At 39.3% G+C, this 18,031-nt stretch overlaps 1 protein-coding gene across 25 annotated transcripts in view; it reads right to left on the reverse strand.

Annotated features, from left to right (window-relative positions):
• MICAL3 (microtubule associated monooxygenase, calponin and LIM domain containing 3) overlaps positions 1–18,031 on the reverse strand; it is a 187,381-nt gene that overhangs the window by 52,408 nt on the left and 116,942 nt on the right. For all 25 annotated transcript variants that reach the window (XM_065036621.1, XM_065036730.1, XM_065036593.1 and 22 more), the window contains one exon: positions 17,858–17,945. In XM_065036621.1, coding sequence (XP_064892693.1) covers positions 17,858–17,945 — 88 coding nt within the window. The remainder of the gene's footprint in view (positions 1–17,857; positions 17,946–18,031) is intronic.

The following is an 18,031-nucleotide window of genomic DNA, read 5'->3' on the forward strand; positions in this document are numbered from 1 at the left end:
CAATGAATTTAATTAGCAGATTTTTTCCTCTTTTTGCCAGTAACCTTTGTGAAAGTATTTCAAAGATCAGTCCCCAGCTCATTCTTGTGAAAATCCACAGTCTTTAGGTGACACTCAACCCCATAGTTTTCTTTTTCAGTAAAGCCTCTAATATCTCATTTAAGTCCACTTCTTAGCTATTGGACAATTCATGTACTTTATCCAATGTAACTAGTTATTCCCATGTGGCAGCCTTCAGGTGCTTTACTGAAGTCCAAACAGTTCAGATGCAGTACTTTCCCTTACGGGGGAAATCAGTTACTTCGCCGATAAAAGCTGTCAAGATAGTCTGCATAATCTTCAGTGAATACGTGTCACTTTTAATACCACTTACCTTCATAACATCAAAGGACTTCACTTGCAGAACTAGCAGTCTTTAGTTATTCCTTGAAATAAGATGTTTTATCTACTGTTTAGATTAACAGGTATATACTTGCTTACATCACATCTTTTTTCTTTTTCTTTTAATTTTTTTATATGCATGTCATAAATTCTGTCACCCAGCGGTCACACAGTATTACCCTAAATTAGATACTCAAGGTCCATGAGAACAGTGTGATTTAATCACAGACCATCACCACAAAGCTCACAATTTCGTTGTACAATTCTTCTACTCTTCTGAGACAGACTGTTTGGTGCCATTTTATTTCCACTCATTACAGTATAGAAGTATTTAAATTCTGCTTCTAGCTTCATTGGATTAGTTTCCATTTCCAAATCTCGCTACACACTGACATCTCTTGCTCCCACGTCCAATGTCATTGTCCCAACTGAAACCAGAGGCCAAGTATTCATTTGATCGCCTGACTGCACCTAAAATTGCATTTTATGTCAGCTTCATCTTCACTGTGGACCCACTTCTGCTTTCCTTATTTTGCTTTTATTTACATGCTTACAGACTACAGCTGTTTGCTTTCCTTTCGTTTGCAAAGTCTAACCCAGCATGAGCTTTGGCAAGGCTTATTTTATCCTCACACCCTTTGACCTCCAAGACAGTTTTTTTTTGCTTTCTCCATCCTTTGTAGTTTCTCAGTTTATTCCTAACAGCTTGGTTTTTTTTCTTTTTTTGAGAGCAATTACTCACTCAGAACCATTCTAGTCTTTCAGACAAAACTACTTAGCCTTGCCATAATTAGTGCCATTTATTCCCAGCTCCTCTCAGAAAGATAAAATCTCACCAAGACAACTGCCAGAAGTGTTTTCCTCTCTTGTTTAGTATTATTGAGCCCTTCTATGATGTGGGCAAGTGCTGCACTACAGGCTGTAACTACAGGGCTTCTTTACAGTATAACCCACAGAAGCTTGCACGGGTGGCAGGTGAGAACATTACTTTGCATTTCCAGGGATACTATGGTCTCTCCCATTTCCTACTGCTAAGCCTTATGTTGTGTTAGTATTTTCAAAGTTTAATGGAACTGGACTGCCTTTTCAGCTGGGATTCACATTTCATTTCATTCTCTTTAGACAGTGATACCACCTCAGCCAAATCTATTTTTGTAATCCGTGCCACATTCCCCAACCCTGAGTTCACAGTAACAGGGGAACTGACCTGTGATATTGTTCCACCACTTCTGGCTGACAGTGAAAAACCAAAGGACTCTGGGTAACGCAAGAACACCAAGGTGAGGGAAAACAAAGAGGGAATATACTGAATCATCATAAAACAAGAGTTTTTCCACTTGGAACTCGTTATACACAATGGGCTCATCAGCTCAGCTACTTCAACGGAAATACCTTTTCCCAAGCTGTTTTTAACTTGGTCTCTTCTGATGCACACCCTGATATAACTGCAAATTCCACAAGCAGAAAAAAAAGGATGACGACAACAACAACAACAAAACCCACGGTTGTTTTAGTGGGGAGAAAGGCTGGCAGCAATCACTCTAAGGTAAAAGAGGACTGAAAATCAAGCTGACATCACTTTATATGCATTGAGTGAACGTTTATGATCTTTCAGGTACGTTATTTGAAATACAAATCATCATCACCCTTCTCATAATGAAGACCCAGTCTAACTGGTACATAGATAATCAAACCAATTCTGTCACAGGACAAACTATAAGTGGGAGTAAGTGGCTCAATGCAACTGCATTAAAAAAACTGAAAAGATGGAAAATCTACATAAATGTTAATGCAAAAGGCTGTGGTCACGCCAAGATGTCCTGCGTGCTTGACAAACACTCCGTGCCTCAAAATCTCAAAGGAGTAGGAAGGACATTCTCAGTGCCTTCTATAATTAATTTATAATCCATATACTTGAGATGCAGGATTGGTCACACCCCTCCACTTCTGCAAAGAAAACAGCTCTACATTGGACAACATGATACAGAAACTTAACTGATTACCAGCTTCAGCAACAGTTTTCTAGGAGTTTGGCCTATATAGACCATTTGGTCTATTGGTTTTGTTTATAAAATGTTCCATGAAAACTTATTCTGGCTAGCTGCAAAGCCATTGGCAAATTTGTTACCAAATGTGAAACAGGAGAAATGCTACGGAGAGCCAACTTTCTGCACTAAAAATGTCATCAACTAGCAGAAGGAAAAGCATTACAGTTCACAAACAGACTTAATGCATCAAAGTGTGAGATAAAGGTATCATTCACATGTTAAGATAATGATACAGTTTGCTCACGTTACGTTATAAAGTTCACACCAATCTGAAGTTATAATAAGAAACTATAAATAGAGATAAGGAAATCTGAAGCTTTGCTACCCGCTTTTCCTCCATACATATATATATATATATGTATATGTGTGTGTGTGTATATATATATGGTGCTACATGCATGGGCAAGGTCTATTCCAACACAGTTCTACTAGGGGATAAAGCTTATTCTCTAATGTTCCTCTGGAGGGGAAAGGTGCTTCCCTCAAATCATTACGTTGTATTCCGCAGACTGTTTTGTAGCTTGTGGGTGAGAGATAACAGCTGCAGAGTACACCCATTAACCATCAGCTGACATTTCACCTTGTCAGCGCACACAGGCCCAAAGAGCCAAAAGTCTGTGACCACTCACAACTGAGAGAAAAGGGACATGTGCGAGGAAAAAAAAAATCTATGTTGTTAGGCAGAGAGGGGAGCTACCTGAAAACCAAGAGCAGCTTCTCATGCAATCGACTCATCAGTTAAAAATCCATGAGCAACATCCAAAATAAGACACATTTTAAAATCTGATTCTTTACTTTGGAAGAGTCAGTGGGCCATGAATGTTCCACAGGTCATCCAAAGGGAACTGTTTTTCCTACCAGGACAGGCTGCTTAGCTGTTAGATGAAAGCTGCCAGAGTCCTTTATTTACCTCAGCCTTGACACAGCCTGCCTCCTGTAAAGAAAATCGTATGATCAGAGGTAACATTCCTACACCAAACCGCTCCTTGTCTGCATGAATGTGTCCTTTTCCAGCAACGTTGGCGATTACTGGAAGGCTTGAGAAGCTCCTTTTGAAAGAGGATCCCATCTCGATTTTCACCTAGTACTACCTTGCTCTGTAAAACCTACAGATTATTCTCATGAGCTAGACAAAATCTTGCCAAGGTCACTCCCTGATGTAACACTTGCTGAAGATGCAGGAGAAAACTACGAACTGGAGAATAATGAATTCTTCCCAAAGGGAAACTACCTGCTTATCTTACTAGAATTTATTTTTCATCAACCATGCAGTACCTCCAGACTTCCTTTTCTTAGTCCAATCTGTTAAGAATGCAATCTCTCTAAGTTAAATGTCATCTCTTGTGAAGTGTGGGTCCAGTATTTTGCACAGACTCAGCTGTGGCCTTGGGGAGATACAGAAATAAAAATAGAGGATTCTGCTGTGAAACACGTGCAAAAGGGTGAAGGAATTAATACATTTCTCAGGAAAATCTTCATTCTCACTTTCTCAGATCTTGTGCTTTTAGGATAATGTGAAACGCTGTACCTGTTGGTTTTCATTTGTCTCTTCCAAACTTTTCAATTGCTCCTACCTCCATACAATTGTTTGAGAACACAACTACGTCAGATAAAACAAGTCCAATAGAAACAGCAGCATATTGCATATGACAAATAACAGAGATGGAAGATGGGAACTTTTCTGTAGGAGTTCAAAAGAGATGCAGCCAGGTCTGAGTCAGAAATGCCAAAAGTCCTCAGATTCTGTCGCCATTAATTTCTAGGAAATTTTGGGTTAAGGTTTCTGAAGTGTGCTTGCAGTTCAGCAAATATTATCGCTGAGGCATAGAGAAGGCACTAAACGAGATCCAGCAGCATTTTTAGGCTTTTCATTTTTCATCTGTGTTAACGTCAGATGGAGTTTCAGTTTTTTTCCCAGAAGTTTCACCCTCACCCATTTCAATTCCATTAACAGCCTCTTTGTATTCCAACTCTACTTCTCATCTAAGGGCCTCAAAACGTTTTACAAGAATTAGCATATTCAAACAAACCTATTTTGGAAGTAGGTAAGCAGTGCAGAGGCATTGCGCAAGTCCAGACACAGAGACTAAATACCAGCAAGGCAGTCTCACAACAGACTACTGGTAGCGCCAGAACCAGCAGGATCCAGAATGCCCAACTTCGACCCTTTAAGTCACGATGTAACACTTTGAAGTAAGAAAGGGACTAAGATATGTCGGATTTTAAGTGTAATGATTACATGGTTTACGTGAGCAGGTTGAGCAATGACACCTCATATGAGATGCTCACTGTGCTCAGCACAGAATGTATAAAAAAAAAAAAAAGAAATCTTAATACCAAGGCCCGCTCTTGGATGCTGCACATATTGAAGCAGTAAGTCAATTAAGACATTCCATTTAAATAATTGCAAGTGATTTCTTCTGAGAGACATAGCCAGAATTCCTATCCTTAATCCTCTCCAAATTTAGTATCAAGCCACTGTTAACAACTTCACAGTAAGATATATAAAACATGTAGATGGCAACTCTAAAATGACCTGCAGAAGCATGTTAAATGGAACAGATTCTTTTTTAAGGGTTAGGAAAAGGTTTAAAGTTTTAAATCTAGGGCATCCACTCTTAAAAATTTATCTTCTCTTTTAAGAAATATCTCCAGGAAACCACTGGAAAGAGGCCAGCAGGTCTGGTGAATTCTTGTCACTGCTTCTTCACACAGCCTCACATCACCTACTGCAGAACTGCACAGATCCTGACAAGATCCCCTGAATTTTGATAAGCACATCCTCAAAGACAAAGGGGATAAAACAATACCTGCTCAAATAGGAAAAAGAATGCATTTTTCAAACATAAATACATAATAGTCAATGTTATTTTGATAGAACATCTCAACTTTTTCTCTTACTATCCTCAGGTATTCCCAAACCCTCAGGGAGCTGTATGGAGAAGCTATCAAATCTTGAACTTTCTGATGTCTCTGTTTCCAGTTTGACCCATAACATGTTCCACTAAATAAAAAGGCCCTGAATTCAAAGAGGACAGTATGCTAAGAAAAACAGTCTATTCATAAGCAAGATATCCAGACTGCCCATGCACAGGATTTAAAATGAGCTCAAACCTGAAGATGGCCCTACTGAAATTCTTTTGTAATGCACACTTATCAATCACAACAATAAAAAGTAACTAAATGTTATAGAAGATACGCTCTACTGAGTCAAAGCTCTTGAAGTTTGACACAGGAACTGTATGTATGCAAGCTGTCTTATGCAGGTTGGACTTGGATCAATAGAGCTGTCCTTAAACTGACATTTAAAATCTATAGAACTAAGGAGAAGACAGAGGAGAACAGCAGCTCTGCCTAGCCTAGTAGAAGAAAAAGGGGTTTGCCATGGAGCAACCAACATACTTGACACCTTTATTACCATGTCAAAGCTCAGTTCTCAAACTGTCAAGACAAGCAAATCTTCCTAGCAAATCAGGGACCTAAAGAGAAAACTGGGGAGATGAAGCTGTACAGACAGAAAGGTGTTTTGCCTAAATATTCTCTGATGCAGCAGAGTTATCTAAGAACCAGCTGACCAAGAAGTTTTATAGTATTACTTGATTCAAGAGCACACAGCACACAAAACAAAAATCAGTGAGATTCCCAAGACAGCCCGCCCCCCTCCCCAGCCCCAACTATAATGTGTATAGGAACTACTTACAGCTAAAATATTCAAGGGATTCTTAAACAGATACCCCAGAAACAAACATGACGATGTAAATCCTCCTTCACACATTCCACAACCTCCAGCTAGAATTAAGTTCCTCATGTGTCAGATAGTGCCAGTAAATGTGGAAGCTCCTTCTTCGTAATTATGAAAGTGAATTGGACTGACTACTGGATGCAATTAGTAACTTACATGTTTAGCTTATGGATGTTGCAATATTTTCTCCCACCCTCACACTATTTTTGTTAAAATAGACTTTTAGAATTGTCAAAACAGACACTGACAAAAACACTGCTCCCTAAAACATCTGTAGGGCAAAGCCTAGAAACAGCTGTCGATTTGATTGACCCGACCTTCCCTCATTTTTAGTGGAAACAACCAGAAATGAATAGAATTAACCAGTTTTGCTTCAAGATTATCTGTAATTTATATTTATGTCTTGAAAACAAATCAAAATAAATCTGCAACTTATGCTTTCAAGTTATACTTGAGAAATATTAATAGATGGTGGTTTTCATATGCAGATGTGTGAAGTAGTAGCATTACACAATGAAAGTTTAAAGCTCAGTACACGGTTTAACAATACAGAAAAGCTGTCTCATTGCAGCAGAGGTATAGATGAATCTGGGAATATAGCTATTTTTCACTCCTGGAAAGAGTCCAGTGTTGTTAGCTGGTGGGTGGAGAAAAGGAACAGGGGAAAGGAGCTATTAGGTCACCTAATCCAAGCCCCAGGGAACACCACTAAGCCTGATTCTCCTTATTGCATCTTTTCTGGCAGAAAATATTAACATTTGTACAGATTTTGCTTGTACTGCTGCTGAAACAGGTTTCCAGTACTAGAGATGTAAAATCCCTACATCAATTTATATTAAATGATATTAAATTTATATTAAATTATTATCAATTTAAATTAAAATATGCCTATTACTCGGGAATATTGGTAAATCAGTAGCATATTACCCATCATTTTCTATTTTGTTGGTATCACCTAAGCTGTCTGAGGTCTCTCCAGTATTTTGATTAGCTCTATCATATGTTGCTTGGCCTCGTTTCCATGTCCTGAAAGAAGCTGAGTGTGGGAAGGCTGAAGAGAACTAAAGGATAATCTGGCTAAAGATTATAACATTACTTTGCAGGTGTAAATTCTGCCCTGGAAGCTATTCAAGGTATGTTACCTCAAAAGACCACCTGGGATGAGGCACACTCAGGGACCGGTAGGGAGGAAAAGGAAAAGCAAGGTGAGAGAGACCACGCTATATTTTAAAATCACGACAACCTTGGCTTATGAAGTCTTCCCCTTTTTTAAGTTTCGTTTTGAGTAACTTCTAAATTAAGATTCAATAGTGATTGTCCAGTTATCATCCAAAGAGTAACCCCTTTAATGTTGTTACACAGAAATCCTCTACTGTCTCCTCTACTCCATTAGACTTCATATAGTTTGTTCATTGCAGCATCTGTTTCTTGCCACTTGTACACAGCAGCCCTCCAGAACCTCTCATTTCACCAGGAGGGATCAGAGAGGTGATTCCCACTGTGCAAACAGCAGAACACTGAACCAAGAACATTTCCATCTAAAGGTAGCACGGGAACTTATCAATACAAATATTGCCTGCTTTCTGTAGAAACTGGTACTTCCACTTCCACCTTGGACACTGGATGATGTTTTGATGATTAAAGATCATACATATCATACATAATAAATGACCGTGGACTATCAAGTTGCTTTCAGTTTCCCGTTCAAACTGTGCTCAGATTCAAAACATGGCTTTGAAATGGACATCTCCTTTCAGCTACTGAGCTAATAACCACTGTTTCTTGTGTTGCAACATACGACAGATTTCCATAATCACTGGATCTCAGAATATGTTTAGATACTAACTATGTCCTTACTTAATTTCTATCATTTGTGTCAAGATTATGAAGTGCTGCAAACGGAACAGGCTGAAATTTGAGTCTGGCAGTTACAGGAAAATATGCTGAGGAATACTTGCCCTAAGTAAAACCTCCATATACTTCAAAAAGCATTGACATCTGCTCCCTCATTCTGTTGCATACTTTTCTATCATCTACATTTATCTCACATGCTCTTGTATAACTTGTAAAGCAACTGAATATTCAAAGCAATCCAGAGCTTCATGTCTTAGTGGGAATTTTACTGAAACTAAGAAATTTCTTCTGTGTAGGTATATAGCTGTGTATATTCAAAATCTGCCCCGGTTCCTAAAAGAAAGCTTCCAAAATACACATTACTGATTAAAGACAACTTACGCATCAGTTCTGATGTTTTAAATCACTGAGTTACCCAAGCCTGAAAGTATCCGAAACATCTCTTGGGTAAAAAAAGTCCTATTTTTAAACAGTTCTACCCGCAAGCCATCAGATAAACTTCTATAACAGCAGAAAGGACAGTTATGAAATTTTCCTAAAAAAGAAAACACAGCCTTCTGGGATGACAGCAAACATGAGAAACGTCAGACTAAACTACATTTTTGAGAGAAGATGTAAGCAACTAAAAAGAACACAGAAGTGCCATCTCATCCTTAAAGAGCATCTGCCCAGTGTTATTTGGAAACCCTAAGCTAAACTCTACATTGCCAGGATCATCTCAGCAACCACTGTTTCGCCTTCCTCCATAAATACACTTCATAGAAGCAAAAGAATAGGTTTGATGTTGACTCTGGTGTATCTATTCCTTCTGGTCAGATTATTTCAATTTCGTTCTGGGTTTTGGTTTGGTTGGTTTCTGTTGTTGTTGTGGGTCTGTTTTGTTTTGTTTGTTTGTTTGTTTTCAAGTTTGGTTTTCTCCCCTTGTTCTTCCTTGTATTCCAAGCTATACTACCAACTATACTACCTTAATATATTGTGCTGCTGATCACAAGCAGGTGGTAAAACTATCACTGGGGCTTGTTTTAATTGGTGTAGAGGTGAGCAGCCATTTATTCATTTGTTTTATTATTTTAAAAGTACCTTATACTTTCTCCTCACTGTTTCAGAACATTAGAGGAAAAGATCTGTATGAAACAGTTACTCTGCTTTCTATCATACCAGATGAAGAAGAGTATTACACCTAAAATTTAAAACAACTTGTACACAGCAGGCTTTCTACATTCCCATAGTGATGCATGTTCCAAAGGAGACGGTCTGAGCCAACATATCTCTTGGAAAAACTGCTACCAAAATATCTGATGAAGCAAGCTAGTTTGGGGTGTATGGTGGAAAACTTAGTATTCTCAAAAGCTCAAATCTCAGAATGAAGTTTCTGAACCCCCGTAAAAGGTAATTCAGTCCATGTTCAGTGGAAGCCATTTGTTTTTTGAGCAAACAAAACATCCACAGAGCCCACCGGTTATTGTGTATTAATGAATGGCTAAATACCTCTAAGTTTTAAAGTGATTTACACATGTAATTGCGATACCTTGTTTCTAAAAGTTGTCTTTAACATATTACTACTTATAGAGTGCATTTCAGTCCTTTAATTTCAGTTTTGGGATAAATAGCTGGATGTTAGAAGCCACATAAGATTTTCTGTGGCTAATTTCTGTTTGAGGACATTAACTGCAAAAAAAAATACACAATGCCTCATTTTCTGTAAGATGAAGATAATATTTAATCTATTTACCAAGTTCAACAAGTCTTAAATAATGTTAGAGACACTCAGAAATTACAGATGAAATGGAAGGACAAATCTGTGTAATTCAAGATCCCAGGACAGTGTAATTCAGAAAAATCAATGGGTTCTCTTTACGGAACTACATGCAAAGAAGCACTTACACTCAGCAAGAACATGGCCCAGACCAAATTGTCTACTTTTCTTCCTCATTTTCATGTCATTTTATCTGCACAACAAAGGCTATAAAGAACAGTATTTGACATTACTGTGTTACTTGAGGCTTTAGCTACAGAATAAAGTTTCCTCTAGAGTAAATAATTTTAAGGTAAGTATTTTGGGTTGGAATGGGAGCGCGAAGGAAGTGTGGCAGTGAAGGGAAGGATCCTTGAAAAAGGTTCAGTTTTGTTTCACGAACAAAACTAGGATGCCTTTAGCAAAAAGTGACTTTTGAGTGTCAGGGCCATGGAAGGAGCTCCCTGGCAGCACCCCTGTGCCATCCAGCGGGGCAGAATACCCAGCTCAACTCCTCTTGTAGGCACCAGTAAGAGAACACCAGAGCCATGAAACAACAGAAGAACCACAGGCACAGAATGTGTGAGGCATCTTTGTAGCCTTCGAAGAGGATGAGGAGAGAGTGCCTGGGAGCTGTCCCATCACACAAATGCTTGGTTTCTCCAAGTTTTAGCTGAAAACAATGTCTTCTACACTGCTACAGCAAGGAAGTCTGATTTCACCTCTCATGGGAATGAATTCAGGAAATGCATCTCCCTTCACCTTTTTTTTTTTTTAATTCTTGAAGCAAACATTTGATTTCTGAAGAGCGTATATGTAGCTGCAAAGTTAACAGCTTTCCTGATACAGAACAGTGGAGGCTGTTCTAGTGGTGCATCAAAATGACATTTCTAATTCACACACCAGCACATGAGGTTTGCGCTGAACACCAATGGCTACTTTTTAGAACTGAAGGCCCATTTTAGCCTCAAAATTAGGACTACTGATCACAGTAATGACATTGCCTTTTATTTTTCTGAGGCATTAAGTGATAAATTTCCTCCAAAGAAGGAACTCTTAAGTATAACACAATTGGTTTGCGATTGTAGTTGCATGAGCTACCACTTACACCTAACTATTCTGGCCAAAGACACCCAAAAGAGAAGACATATCATTCACAATTAGGCTCTCAAAAGTCATCTGCTGTTACAAGCTTTTAGTTGCCAATAGGAAGTGCCATAGGAAGCATGAGAAGCAAGCGAGAAAAGACAGAGGATGAGTCCCTAATGCAGACTAATCCAATATATCTTTGAGAACAGGAAAGTGCAGCACAAGACTATGATCCAGCTCTATCGGTTTGTCATGGTGAGAACATTACAGAATAGCCTCTTAACGGTCTTGAGGAAGGGAGGTCATCTCCTCACGTGCCATTCTCCTCAGAGAAGACAACTAACTGTCCAGCTAGAAGGTAAGACAAAAGGTTTGGCTACAAGGCTCCGTATTTACTCAAAATTTACTCGAAAACCCCTGGCCTGCAGCAAGGCACACAAAACATCCTCCCATATAGACCCAAGCCAGTGAAGCCACAATGCTGACAGCGCCATCTATCCAAAGCCATCTTTACCACAGCAGCAGAATATTTAATATGGGGATCCTTAACAGTTTTTTTACACCAATACGTCATGCTGTCTGTGCAGTACATGACCTGCACTCCTAAGCAAATCACAACGTAACAGCAAAATCAAAAAACGAACCCAAAACCAACACACCACAACCCATACACGATACAGAAGAAGCCTGAAAAGTGCTATTTTGCAGTGACAGATGGCACATACTGCAGAGCTCCCCAAAATGTCTTTTGTATTTGAGCCTGCCAGATTTATTCATTCCAATCTCCCCCAGCTCTATCCCCCACAGCATCTCTCACCTGGAACCAGTGGAGGGAGAAGGGGTATGACAAAGAAAAACTCAGAAACCTGAAGTTTGTTTGGCGTTTATTCCCTTGAACATTTCACACAGTAAAACAAATAATGTCTTGATTTCACAGCAACAGGAAAACCACGTGTTACATAATTCAAAGAGACACACACACCCAAAACAAAAATAGGATAAAAACAACTGCACAAATCAAAATCTTCAAAGAGGCTATAGAATGGGGACATGAAGCCTTTCTGAGCACTAATTGTCTCACTTGAACATTATCCATCACCAAACTTATTTTATGCACACTCCCTTCTTTTCTCTGAGGGAAACAATCTCAAAATGGTTACTTCTCAGATTCCACTTTTCAAAAAACTCAGACATTTTAATTCTGCAGTGAAAATAAATCCAACTTCTTCACAGAAACTTGATACTGTTTTTCTAAGACACAAAAACATTCATTGAAGCTCTTAAAGTGCCCAGAAAAATTCATATCGCCCTTCGGAGTAACACATACAAACAATAAACAAATATTCCAGTGGCACAAGTCTACAGGTCTGAAAGCTAGAGAGAAAGGTGGAATCAGGAGTCCAGTTACTCCCAAGAAAGAGTGTTCTTAGCAGGATCCAGCCATGAGCACAAACTCAGCACATCACTATTTCGTATATCCTTCCTCAGTCCACAAAACCTTTTTCAGGATTTTTCAGCAAAGGTCTGTCAGGTCAGCTGTATCTCCATTCTTTAGAGCAAATAACCTTTCTATCATGCCTTTGCCTTTCCAAACTTTCTGAGCTTCAAATTGCTGATCCTTTAGCATTTGCCTTTTCTTTAAGCCAGTGCCACTCAAATCCTGATAAGAACACTGATAAGGAACATGATGGACTGGGAACAGTCAAGCACTTCTCCTAACAGAGATTCCTGGCTTGCTATTGAGTGATGATTCACTAGGCACTGAACCTTGGTCCTAATCAGGCAACCCACACGTTCTCCTCAGCTTCCAAAAATACAGGGTCTGGTTCTTAAGTTTATATTTTAAATGTTCCAGCAGAGAGAAATAAATCTCGCATCAGATCTCTTTGGAGTTGTAAGAAACCCCATAAAAGGGTTCAGTATCATGTGCCATGTCCTGCAAAACACCCACCACAGCTCCTCCAAACAGCACAGACAACGTTCAAGGCACATTAGCAGAGGAATTCTCTTTCCTCCCAATTTTATGGTGCATCCTGAAACAGGGATGTACTTTTTTTTTCCTTTTCTTTTCTTTTGTTTTATATATATATATATATTTTTTTTTACTGGGGGGGGGGGGGTGTTTGTTGCGGGGCGGAGCAGTCTATGGATGTGTAGTTTGCTGCTATCTTCTGTAATTTAACATTTTAAACAGACCAAATTAGAACAAGAACTAAAACGAAATGTGAATAATAAGGAAGAGAAGTGACCAAGTGGAGGATTTAATGAAGGTATGTTTGTTTGCACTAGCAAACAGTATTGCTTTAAGCTGAATCATTTTCACAAGTAAGGCAAGTTCAATGTATATGGAACTGTAAAGAAGCAATGTTTATGAACAAGAAGCTTATTTATATAGAGAAATATATATAAAATGTATTTGTACTTTATTAGACACAGAAGTAGAATTGTGTGCAAATAACATTGGATGCATTCATAAAGATTCATTTAAATTGTACAGGCAGTTAAGTTCCTTTTGAAAATGTGGCTCAGCTACTTCACTTCAAAGGACGTGCTATTTAGAGGAAGCAGCCACCCTTCTCTAGCTCTCCAAGTCAGCAAAAGAACTTCCTCATGTAAAGTCCAGCTTTGCTTGCTATATACAACACATTACTTGTTTAAGAGCCTACTCTAAAGGGCTTTGCTCAGAGCATTGCTCCCTGAAAACACTTAAGGCACATCCATTGGATTTTAAACTTTTCATATTGCATACCTATATCATATACACTATATATTTTTGTGATTCTAAAGCAAGAGACCTAGTGCCTCTACTTTGTACTGCATTTTTTAGTTTTACGTACTATGGGTTATATTTGGCTTCTCAAATCAGGTCAAGTAACTACTGCAAAGATCTCATGACTTGGCTTTTATTGCTGCAGATTTTGAAGTATGAGTTTCCCTCGCAGCTCTTTCCGTTATAAACTCCCTATTGCCAATAGGGACAGAAATGTATTGCTGTGAGAATACAAGCCTGAAATGGGAAACATCTTACAACAAAACGTTACCGGCTAAAATCTCCTCAAGGAGCATAACATAAAGCTGATAGGGGTAAAGACTGTTCCAAGTCCATCTGTCAAGAAAGAGCTGAAAGTTCAGAAATATGTTCTTACAGACCTTTAGAACAAACAGAAAACAGCATTTGCATTAAAAGCACATTAAAACCATATAAAGTACTGTAAATAATGTTCAAAAAAATCCAAGACACAGCAGTTACAGATTATCAAAGGGAGAGACAGTTGAAAAGCAAAGTTGTTTTTTTTTTCTCTTGGCAATAGCAGCGACTTTGGCACAAAGGCAAATGCAGAAGATAGAGAAAAACAGGCAGACAGGGTACAGAGAAAGGTTACAGAGTCTACAACAAGCATGCCACAGTTCAGCAGGACCAAAAGCACAGTAACAGCTTTCCCCGGCTTCCCCAGAGAGAAAGGCATCCGTCACTCAAAAGCTTGTTGCCACCTCCCAAACCGATGGCTTGGTCTATATTGCAAGAGCCAGTCTGACCATAAACTCCCTGGGAACATCGCTTGTAACCACCACACAAGATGCCACGTAGGCTTTCTGGCAAACCAGGTAAAACCTTCGCAAGAAAGGCAATTCTAGTTGACTGCTAAAAAAACCCTCAACTTGTTTATCACAGGTTGTGCCTTGCAGTTATCATCATTACAGCACAAGGGACAGACAAAATACATTAAATGCCAGCTAAGACTGGGGCCACCCAGAGAGGGACTGACATCTTTAGCAAAGTTAATACATGCCAATCGGGTTAGTAACACGTCACAAGAAAGTGCTTGTTGTGACCAATCTTACCTCAGCTGACTAAACCTTCTGAATGTTATTTTGTGGTTGAAAATATTTTAAGCATTAAAGTGGCCAAAAAAGAAGAGGCCAGATTTGGTGGCACAGCAAAGGCGGCCCTGAGTGTTCTGGGAGAATCCATGCAATTTACATCCATTTGGGAATCCACAGCAACCAAAAAGCAGGCCTTGCATGAGTCACCATAAAGCCCACTGAAGAAGTGCTTTGTTAACTCCGTGCTGAATTTAACTCAGAGGTATAAAATTTAAGAATAGCAGGTTTTGTCTTGTATATTCTTTAATTGATGTTTCTGCTGTACACCTTCCTTTTGCCTTCTAAGCTATCTTTACATCTCCATCAAATATCAAATGTGCACATCTTACACTTTTTTTTCTTCATCATTTTAGAGGCAACTTACACTCCACATCAAGATCTACCTCACTACTGAGGCTTGGCCCAGACCTCAGGGTCTGAAATTGCTATTGCCAAATTTAATTTGGTGGCACTTGCCTTAAGGGAGGTCAAACATTTTCAGATGGATGACCTATATTAGATGAGTATATCAGATGGGTAAAGTGGAGCCTTAGAAACAGAGCTCTGCCTCTATCTCTGTTTCAGACAGGTTTTTGCTCAAGGTATTTGTCTGTTCTACAGTGAAAGCAGAATGTCTATAGTGTCTAACAAACAACTTAATAAATTGTAAGAGAGCATATACACAGGTAGTTCAAAGTCAGGAGTTATCCTGAGATGTAATCTTATACATTCCTTTTGGTTATTCAGGAATAATATCCTATTCTTCCACTGTATTATCAAGTGTTTATTTGGTTTGGTGAGGGTTTTTTTTTCCTTTTCTTTTTCAATCCATATGTAGCTGTAAACACAGGCTTCCTGACCTACCTACCCAGCAAGAACAGGAGCTAAAGGTAGGTACCTACAGGACATGACCCTTATACCAACAGAAAACTAACCTGTCCTTAATGACACTGCGGCTTGTTTTTAAAGTACATCGTATTTAGCCTTCTCCCGCTTCTTCGCCATTGTTAAGCCAGTAGTTAAGATGTACTTAGAACCTACCTCACAAAGAAAACAAAGTCTCAGCCACTAAAGGCGTTTTTCTAGCAGAAGGTGGGAGAACAGCAGCGGCACTGCTCACTCTTCTACCATTAAATGTATTTCTGTCATGCACACACAAGAATGCACCACAATACACTGCCTTAAAGACAACCTAGCTTCACCCAGCTGAGCTGAGTATGTTCTAATGTACTTTGGGCACTGCAAGCTTTAAAAGGTCTAAAAGCATTAAAAACGATGCTACAGTTAGACACTGCTTTAGAAAAGCAGAAAGCAAACAGAAGGAGCCCTAGATTTCAAGTTTTGTCATTTGATAAAATGGTGTCTGTTCTGTTCTACTCCTCTGGAAATAACTACAGTTCTGCTACAGGATTGTACCACTACTACTCAAGGAGAAATGGAAACATCTGATTTATAGGTGATTTATATCTGATTTATAGAAGTTTATTGCAAACTATAGCCCATTGTTCGCTCTACTTATTGTTCACTATTTTATAAAAGTAATTAAATTTGATCAGTTGGAACAATAAAATCAGAGGAAGGAGACTTTCTGCCAGCAATTGCTTTGATAAACTAATTGGTATATACAGCTAAACTCTACTTCTTCCACTTCTCATGACCAATAGCTTCACGCCATAAACTGCCTTATTCTCACATCAGATGCCCTGTGCTCCAAGAAATATATTTCTCCATTCATCTTAAAGAATATGCTCCAGCCAAAAAAAAAAAAAATTAAAAAATCTCTTCACTTTTGGAGGAAGCAATTTTAAGTCTATCCAGTTGCACAAAAAATGCTGTAGTTATCCCATCTGTCCACAGCATTTTGCAAATGTAATTCTTCCACACTTATGCCCTTTCCTTCATTTTGCCATATGGAAATTCCACACAAACAAAAGAGGAAACCATGAAAGTAACTACAAGAACTAACTGCACAGACTAAGAATAAATTTCTGTTGCACTGCATTCAGATACAATCTTAGAAACACTTGTAAGAATAATACATAAAGTCAAACAAAAGCATGATTTTTATTTGTCTGCATGTTGTTAAGGTCTTTTCTCAACTAGCACTGTCAAAACACTTTTTTCTCCAAGTGTTGCTCTAAGTATGTTCTCTCTCTAAAAGCAGCTGATTTTGTTTATCCATAGTGTTCTGGAACAATTACTCGGAATCAAATCCCTTCCTTTTTCCGACATCACTAAATGAGCACTTAGGGGCTGGGCAAACGAGCATTTGTAGCACAGACACTTCTCCCATGTTAGAAGGAATTAGAATTTCAAGTTAAAAGGCAAAACTACTTCACAGTAAGACACACATTCACCACCCCATTCCCAAAGCCACGGCCAGGAGCAGCACAGGTTCTGGCAGTGAGGGAAGAGCACCATGACCTGCCAGCACCAGGAAGTTCAAGGAGTTTAAGGAATCCGATCCCATTAGCTGTCAGAGACACCCAGAATTCCAAAGGAGACACAATCCAGAGATAATGGGATCTTTCCCATTCAAGTACCACATTAATGAAGAGAAGCTTGGGAGAACAAGAAACCGCACCCAGAACTCAGGCAAACACAGAAATCCAGTTTCTGAGTTATTCCAGTGCATCAAAAGAACTTTTAACTCCTCTAACACCAAAGTGCATACATTACAGACCAGGGCGCTTTACCTGGGCTCATTCAGAGGAGACCCTCAACTGAGCATCTGTGTTTTCCTGGAATTCTTTCAGCTAATGTCCTTGAAAGAACATCTAGGCCCCAAAGCCACATTGCAAAATAATATATTGAGACTTTCACGTAACGCACAAAATTCACACGGCCCCCCAAAACTCACACAAATTATACAGCTCATAAAATTGGGTCACATTAATTCTTACTGGTCAGCAGGCTGCCCACAGAATTCCCCTAGGATCTGCACAAGAACTTCTGACTGAACATAGAGAAAGGGAACCCCAAAAGCCATCAGCTGGCACATGAAAAATGAGTCCAAAGGGTTCTGGGCTACCTGGTGCCCAATCGAGGAAACTGTGCTTTGCAGGCGCTGGCTTGCCAGCCTAACTCTGCCAAAGAGGCCGAGCGAGAACTGCACCACCCGGCTAAAGAAGGAAGCAGAGCTACCTGGGGCTCTCTCTGCCGAGGCGGAGATGGAATTTGCCCGTCCATTCCCATCACTTGCCATGGCGTCCTGCAGAGGTCCTTTGGTGTCCTGTAAGAATGTGGGTGAAAGGAAATTCATATTAAAATTGAAATTGCCTCAGCGACTCTTTTTTTCACACATTGAACTTGAAAGAC

The sequence above is a fragment of the Columba livia genome, chromosome 1 (genome assembly GCF_036013475.1).
Source record: "Columba livia isolate bColLiv1 breed racing homer chromosome 1, bColLiv1.pat.W.v2, whole genome shotgun sequence".
In the NCBI taxonomy this organism is placed as follows: domain Eukaryota; kingdom Metazoa; phylum Chordata; class Aves; order Columbiformes; family Columbidae; genus Columba; species Columba livia.